This window comes from Myzus persicae, unplaced genomic scaffold (assembly GCF_001856785.1).
Source record: "Myzus persicae strain clone G006 unplaced genomic scaffold, MPER_G0061.0, whole genome shotgun sequence".
NCBI classification, from domain to species: Eukaryota; Metazoa; Arthropoda; class Insecta; order Hemiptera; family Aphididae; genus Myzus; species Myzus persicae.
In genome coordinates, this window is record NW_019104052.1 from 6294 (window position 1) to 14798 (window position 8505).

Sequence of the window (8505 nt, forward strand, 5' to 3'; positions counted from 1 at the left end):
GAATGTATCTACGGTTATTTTTTTTTAGTATTACTCCAAAAATAAAAATTATATTTGTCGAAAATAAAACAAACATTGACTTGACACATCATTGTAAATATCGCAAAGCTCAGATTCTAAAATTTACAAATTTCAAACGTAAAACATATAAAACCTTAACTATAACTTAAAAAACCATTTTTATTTATTAAAAATAAGCTAAAAAAAATGTTTAAAAACAGTAAAAATCCGGTTAACCTGGAAAAAATGATATGTCAAATAATATTCTAATATTGTAAGTAGGTACTCGTTATTAATATTATTATTTGAAATAGGGTCACAGTTTCCAACTAAGTTACTGAAAATGATAATATTGTATTACTAGTTATGTACCTACCATAGTATACTGTTACTAATTACTATCGACTATCGTCGACCTTTCGTCATCACACATCACTCATTGCTGTAAAATGTAACTATTTAATCTCAATAATGTAAATTAGTAATTATACATGTATACGCCTACATTGAATAAATTAAGTATTATTGTACCTATTATATGAGCATTCCATTTAATCTTTATAGTTTAGTATAACAGTTTACCTACGACAGTAATTATATGTACCTTCAACTATGGCCACCTCTTTATATAATAACATTTTTTTTCTGTGTATAGTCGTATTTTAAAAATATGTTGACTTGTTTCATTTTGTTTTTCTCTTAAAACCTACTTTATGGACACTCTTGCTTTTAACTACCTAGTGTATATCTGGACCATTTTTGTAATGATGTTTTCAGTGGACCCAGAAATTTACTTATAATAATAAATGCATATATTTTCATAGATTGTATATGTTAGATTTAAAAAAAAAGAAAACATTTCTGTAATTTAGTTGATACCTATAAGGGCGTATCACGTTTTTAGGTTTTCTCGAGAAAGTATTTATTATAATATATGATAATATGATACATCTCTATTCTCTATACACCGTTTGGTAAAACTGACAATACTTCACCTGTTGACTGTATTATGACCGAAATAATTATGATAGATATTTAAAATAAGCCTGATAGAACATTAAGGTAAACTAATATTACTTAGTTTCCAAATAAATATTGTTATAATTAATAGATATATACAAGAAATATATTAAACTGAAGTACCTCTTACCACAGAAGAATACTGCTATTACTTGCTTACTGATATTATTTGATTTAATTTCTTGTTCAGAATATCATCGTGAAGCATAATATTAATTACTAAATGCGTATTGTTCGTAGTAGGTACATTGCAGACTAATAGCTTAATTACGCTATATCCACAGATACTGCTTTCATGGACTAGCTTGTGGCTGACTTTTTAACTGCACAATTTGATTATTATAAATATTAAATATAAATAAAAGGTAATTCTGGGGGGTCTATCGCCCGTTTAATTACAACAGCTTGTACTACGTGCTTTAATCTAGCACAATAATACACATTTTTTTAGAATTGTTATACATTCATAAATTATAATTAATAACTTCTAGTACAGTTAATGGCCTTAAAAATTAAAATAATAAGCATTACTAACTTTGTTACACCTTGTTACACCTATAGTTAGATATTATTCGTTGTATGTACTACTGGCTACATTGAATTTCAAAATACAAATATTTAAAATGGGTATAATTTTATGAAATCTATAATAATGGCGTAATGCACATATACAATGAAAATCATATCAACAAAATTTAACTTTGAGTATTAATTAATCTAAATTTTTATTTTATTTCTTGTATTTATTTAAATGATAAATACTAAAACTAAGGAAAACCACTACAATACATACAGGTAGGTACCTGGTAATAAAAGTTAATATGAAAAAAAGGTCAACTACACAGTTCCATCATGAATCGTGATATTACAAAATGATAAAAATCTGAGTTCAATAGATAATATGAACATTGTTTATGAAAAAGTGATACTACTTGCAAGTTCACAGTTCAGATAATAGTTTTTTTAGTAATTTTTCTTGTTCGGCTAATTCCATCATGAGTTTCTGATGGTTCTCCAAATCGATTTTTCTTTGTTTTTCCTAAACAGTCAAATAATTTATTACATAAATTAAAGTAAATAAATCTCGCACGTTAATTAGAATATTTTTCTAACAAAGTAAAATATTATAATTTTGAGTACATAACAACTGAAAATTCCAAAATTTAACTGACTGATTGAGTGTCTGGTTTTTATCATAGAAGTGTGTAAACAAACAAGATAATACTTCATAACACGTTTAATTACAGATAAAAAACTTATTATTTGTCATAGGTTTGAGATAATGCATCTCGCCACATGTGTTGTATCCCTCTTATAAACGTTTAACATGGCAAATTGTACATTTTGAAAAATCGTTTTATTTTGCAATGATTAATATTGGAGCGAATTCACCAGATATTAAATTTAGGAGTAAGAATATTATCTAGTAATCCTCATCGGGGTTCGTTTACATTTTAATTTAAAAACAAGTTATGAGTATTTTTAATATATATTTTTATTTTTTACAATTTACAATTTTAAAATACTCATAACTTGTTTTTAAATTAAAATGTAAACGAACCCCGATGAGGATTACTAGATAATATTCTTACTTCTAAATTTGGTAATTGGTCAATTCGCTCCAATAGTAATCATATAATAGAGTTAAATCGATTATTCAGGACTTACAATTTGTTTGTAAGACGGAGTAGCACGCATGCTGCTGGGGCGTGCTCTTAATATTATGTAACAAATTAAAAGTTAAGAATATAGGTGTATAGAACATATCTGTGCATTATATTCACTGACCATGTGATATTGACATATTGTGATAGGTACATTGACAATAGATATAAATAATATAATATCGTTGTATTGTGTGTATGTATTCGATATTTTAGAATATTGAGCACTTACGATTAATTCCTTGCTGGACTTAATTTGGTCGTTTAGATCTTTTCTAAACTGCCATTTGTATTGTTTTTTATTTTCCCACTGTAGTTTTTCCTCTTTTAGGTAGTCTTCGTTTTCTTTTATCGATTGTTTAAACATTTCACGTTTCAATTCATTTTGTTCTTCTAAAAGCTTTCTACGTGCTTTTATTTGTTCCATTAAAGCATTATGACCCTCCTATAAGCATAAAAATAATTGTAATGCATACATAAGTACTTTAAATAAACTTAGAGTTTCACACCTTCATTCGCTTTCGTCGTGCTTCAGTATTTTCACGTTCAATAGATAATTTAAGCTCTTCAATTTCATTTATTTGTCTCATTACTGTTTTTGATACTTCATCACTTTGCCTTTTGCGTTCTTCTTTAATAATTGCTTGATGTTCTTTAAACAATTCGTTTTCACGTAACAACTGGAGCTGTAATATTTTTAAATGTTGTAAATTTGTGTTTTAAAAACAGAAACTGAAATTGTTGTGTAAACCTTTGCTTCGAGTGCGTCTGCTGAATCATCCTTTAAATTTTGTTTCATTGTGATTTTAAATGTTTCATCAAACATTGCTGTGGCCTCGTTCATTTTTGAAAACAAATTCGCTCTTTCTTTGGTGAATTGTGCTATTTCTTCTTTTGTCTGTAATTGTTTTTTTTTACGTTCCAATTTTTCTATAATAAAATTAACATTTGGTATGCAATTATAAGTTATATAAAATTATTCGTTTTCTTAAGGTGTTGATGAAAAAGTAAATATTCCAAAATATTTGTTTTTATTTCTATATTTAGTGAAAATATTCAAACTAAAATGTTTAATCAATATGAATTGAACGGTTATTCATTATAATAGGTACTTAATAATAATGATTATTAAATAGGTTCATGCTTACCAAATTTTTCTTCTTCATTCAACTTTTCATTCAACTTTTTAATGTTCTTGCATTCGATCGCTTTTAACTCTTTTTGCTGTTCTAGTATTGCTTCTTTTTGTACTACTTGTTCAAACAATTCTTTTCGAAACTGCAGTTTTTTCTCCAAAAGCTTACGCTTATTTTCTTCTCTTTCAAGACTCTAGATAAAATAATAGATTTCATGCTGTAATAGTATTTAAGACGTTAAACAGACATTTGTTGTCTTTGTCTTACAAGTGCGCAACATACCAAATTGTACGCTCTGCAGATCACGTTTACTTCCTTAATTTTAAAAATTAGAGTGAATTGACCTTTTACAGAATGTAAAGGTAACGTTACTATCGAAAGCATTTCATGAGCTTTTTATTATATTTTAATTTTAAAGCGAGTCATGAGTATTTTAAGATGTACAAACATTTTTCAATTTTTCTAAGTTACGTGCTTGTGTCTGTCTAGCGTCCACTCAATAAATTTCAGTTATCTTTAGTTGTACCTACTGTAACAATTTTATAATACCATTGAAACAATTATAAACCGAAATTATACATCACAATAGACAAATCTTTCAGTTTCGTACCAGGTATATAAACCAGCTAATATAAACAATGTAGCCAATAAAAAAAAAATAATTAAACCTAAAACCAATTTATTAGTTTCTACAAATAAAAGAGAGCATAGAGCTTACGATTTAACCGTAAAATATACAAAAAATTATTTGGGAAATTTTTTGTTGATTATCTAGGTCCAACTTACTTTAACCCAATGCCTACTGTGTACAAAACAAATATTTGATCTGGTTTAATCAATGAGAAAAATTGGTTTATAAATGGTTGTTTTTAGATTTAGGTATAATATTATAATTTATAAGTATACATGTATTTGCATTAATACAATTTTGCATTCTGTATATTAATTTGATATAAAGTATCTGAATTATTTAAATATAATTTATTGTAAATATTAAATACCTATAACTTGATAATTTTCCATTAAAATACTGATCGTAATACATAAACGTTTATGAATGTATGTAATATATATTATTATTTATTTATAATAATTAATATCAAACAATAGGCTATAACCATATTGTTAATTTAACTTTTAAAAATTTACTCTACCAACAGGCAATATCACATCACATAAAAAATATTGGATTTACCTGATTTTTAAATAATTCTGCATTTTCAATATTAGCCAATTCTCTCATTTTAATTTTTTGTTCTTTATTGGATTTTTCATTTTCTTGAATAATTGTATAGTTTATATGAGCTATATCATTTTTACGTTTAGTCATTGCAGCGAATCTCAATTCTTCAGAGTTTTGTCTAAAAAATAATGTACAATATAATATAATAGTTTTTAATAAATTATTTGTTTTATTTTATGCTTACATGAACATCTGTAAACGTTTTTCTTCCACTAATTTACGTTCTTCCTCGTCAATTCTTTTTTTAATTTCTTTTGCCTTTTCTATTAAATCTTCTTGGACAATTTTTGGTTTTTCTGGTTCCTCTTCTAATTTTAATTCTGGCCTAGTATACAATATGACTGGTAAGAATTGTTAAAGTATTATTTAAGTTGAAAACAGATGTTCATACTTTGGAGGTTCTTCTATAAATAAATGTTCGTTAGCTTTCATTCCACATTCAACCATTCTTTTTATTTGATTGTATAAACACTTTTTATCTGCCACGTCAATCATTTCCTTATGCTGAGCTTCTCTTAATATACTTTTAAAATCATTTTCATTTTGTATTCTTAACCTTTCTGTGCGCATTCGTTCTATGTCACGAAGTCGAATTTTGTAATCATTTCCCGGTTGTTTAGCTAACTAATGTTTATAAATATCTATCAAAATAGTGTTATAATATCATATTTTCAATTAAAGAAGTATTGATATACTTACAAACCCGTACGTATATGGTTGAGGTCCTCTAAATGGCGTAGATATAGAAATACCTGCTTTAGTCGGTGGTACGGGTTTCATAGGTTTACCGCCGTAAATCATTTTAATAAAATATTAATAAGGTTTTAATTAACAATAATATCTAATAAACTAAGATATAAATTTAAATTCTTATTTTATACTTATGAAGTAAAATTCCAATTGTTTGTTAGATATATGAACTGTTACCATAGCTAGATAACAATAAGACCCCTGCATGTTTCGTCACGCAAATACGTATGTACCGTGCGTTAACTTCAAAACACCCCTTTGGCACAGCTAGTTGTCTGAGTCAATAAAAGCTTTAGTTTAGTATCAATATTACGTAGTATTATCATTTTAAAAAGGTATATACTTTTATATTTTAATGTATGAATCTTAAAAAACGTTCTATTACCAACAACTTTAATATTAAAGAAAAAAGGTTTAGACCGAGTTTAAGATTCTTTGTGTTAAATTTGTTTGCATTATACATTTATTTAAGGCATCACCATTATTCGTGTCTGCGTTTGGTTAAATTGTCAAATTACGTATTCAGCCTGTTTTTTTTTTTAAATATAGACATTTTTATTTCTATTGATTCATTTTGAATAATTTTAGTAATCATCGGCGTCTGGAACAGCGGGCACAGTGTGTCGTCATGTATATCTGGCACGTAGTGTGCCCCTTGGGGCACAAGCACAACACGACAGACATCAGATTCAGAGATATCAGACTTTCCAGGGTGTTGCAGATCTGCAAGAACACGATAAACCCATCGGCCGTCAGCCTAGTCAAGACCTTCGATGTACATCGAAGTTGATTGGGTGCCACTATTTTAAAATTTAAAGTATTTGAAATATAGTTGTCTTACACACAAACAAAAACGTGTTGAGACTGTTGGGTCTATTATTCAAACCAACCCACCTACACCGGGAATTGTACGTCAGGGGGCGTCGAGACGATACTGGTATAAAAAATTCATAAGCACGATTTTTTTTATAAGTATTTTAAATTCAAATGTTGTCAAAATTATGAACACTTGCAAATGATTTTAACGTTAAAGCTTATAAAATGTTCAATTTCTATAGCTAAGCTAATATAAGGTCCCCCATTGGTTCCTTACTGAAGCCTAAAAATCTAAAAAATATATAAACACAATTGTTTATTATATTATTATTATTATAGACATTTGAACTTCAACTTTGGACGATATTAGATACTTACCTATTCAAACAGAGAATAGCAATTTTAGTTATTTCGTTGTAATTAAAAAATATTATTCGTGGAGACTTGAAACGCATACATATCATATTATTATATTTGATGTAAGCAATGACTTCAAAGTATTTCGATTAATTTTAAGCTATATAGTTATAGACTAGTAGACTGCTGACATATTCACACCGTTGAACTGTAGTAGGTCGATATTAATTCAAAAGTTAATAAAAATATGAAGAATATGTTATACATATTATACAATATTACAATAATTAGTGTATGTATAATATAGTAAATGCAATGTTTTCGGCAATAATTAATTCAACCTACAGCATACTAGTTGTAAAATAAAGTGCTATCTGTAGGTAGTAAGTAATAACTAATAACTAATACCAATACCAATATAAATAACTAATACCAATATAAATAGGTACATAATATATCATATTAACACATACTTAGTTATTACTTATAAGGCTAACAGCCGGTTTTCCCTCAATATAATTTTTAGTATGCAATAAAAGATAAAGATAAACCTTTATTCATAACAAACAAAATAAAATACAAAAATGATTAACTGAACTTAACAGTTAAGATACATCTATCTTAAAGAGCTGCAGTTTGTCGCATATTGTTATTAATTACCTATTTACGTGAGTTAAATGTCTGATGAAAAGTAACTGAAACTATGCCGGTATTAAAAGTGTGGACATTCTAATTTATTTTATTTGTATGTATAAGCCGCTTATTCACCATGATATCACACCATCCATTGTTCGCCTATTTTCTAGTAGGTATACCTAACTTAATTTTGTACGATTTACGCACATTGCCAACAGAACAATAGAATATTGTGCATACCTAAAATATTTTAAAAGCAATCAGACATTCATATACATATAGGAACCTTTTCTTGAGCTTGCTTATCAATTTTATCTATTAATCCTACTTGACTAGGGTTCCACGTTCGAATAATCATCGTCAAGTGCTTAATATACAACTTTTATAAATGTATATATTGAAAATTCTCAGCAACGAAACTCGATAAATCCTAATATTTATAACGCTCTACCAAAAAATGTAACTTCCCTGTGACGTATGCGTTAGAACCTTGGATAGAATTAGGTTCCTATGTCTAAATATTTTAGATAAATTTTCTATTCTCAACATGGCATAAAGTCTGTATAATTATAGTACGGCATGACTTTGTATACCTGTGTAATCATATAACTACTACAATTAAACATTTAGTTTTAATTTTAAGTGATCTACACAGATTAAATAATTCTTAAATCTTAATTTATGATGAATAATTTGAATGATACCTAGAAGAGGTAGATAAATATGTTGTATTATGAATAAATGTCGTTAGCGTTCAATGCGGCTTTCAACGATCGATGAAAACGTTCCATTAGGCCGTTTGCCCGATGGTATGACAAGGAGTAAAGTCTAGGTATGACGGAATCTATACGTTTGACTGAGTGTTAGAAAAAGCTCGGATTCG

At 27.5% G+C, this 8505-nt stretch overlaps 1 protein-coding gene across 3 annotated transcripts; it reads right to left on the reverse strand.

The window, feature by feature from the left end:
• Positions 1 to 1348: 1348 nt before the first annotated feature.
• On the reverse strand, positions 1349 to 6954 carry LOC111038103 (golgin subfamily A member 6-like protein 6). 3 transcript variants are annotated; one of them, XM_022321043.1, is made up of 10 exons: positions 5945 to 6954; positions 5763 to 5815; positions 5455 to 5687; positions 5248 to 5388; positions 5016 to 5181; positions 3833 to 4013; positions 3436 to 3614; positions 3194 to 3370; positions 2917 to 3129; positions 1349 to 2059 (listed from the first exon to the last, which is right to left on the reverse strand). In XM_022321043.1, exons 1-10 carry the CDS (start codon positions 6018 to 6020, stop codon positions 1961 to 1963), a joined length of 1518 nt encoding a protein of 505 aa, XP_022176735.1. In that variant the 5' UTR covers positions 6021 to 6954; the 3' UTR covers positions 1349 to 1960. The 3 variants fall into 3 exon arrangements, with proteins under 3 accessions (XP_022176735.1, XP_022176736.1, XP_022176737.1); XM_022321044.1 differs by having other exon boundaries at positions 1351 to 2059; positions 5763 to 6952; XM_022321045.1 differs by lacking the exon at positions 5945 to 6954 and having other exon boundaries at positions 1358 to 2059; positions 5455 to 5704; positions 5763 to 5808.
• Positions 6955 to 8505: the final 1551 nt, after the last annotated feature.

Coding starts and splice junctions, on each gene's coding strand:
- LOC111038103 (XM_022321043.1), bottom strand. CDS start 6,020: ATGCAGGGGTCTTATTGTTATCTAGCTATGGTAACAGTTCATATATCT. Junction 5,816..5,944: donor ATTGGAATTTTACTTCATAA/GTATAAAATAAG, acceptor CGACTAAAGCAG/GTATTTCTATATCTACGCCA. Junction 5,389..5,454: donor TTTATAGAAGAACCTCCAAA/GTATGAACATCT, acceptor ATTGTATACTAG/GCCAGAATTAAAATTAGAAG.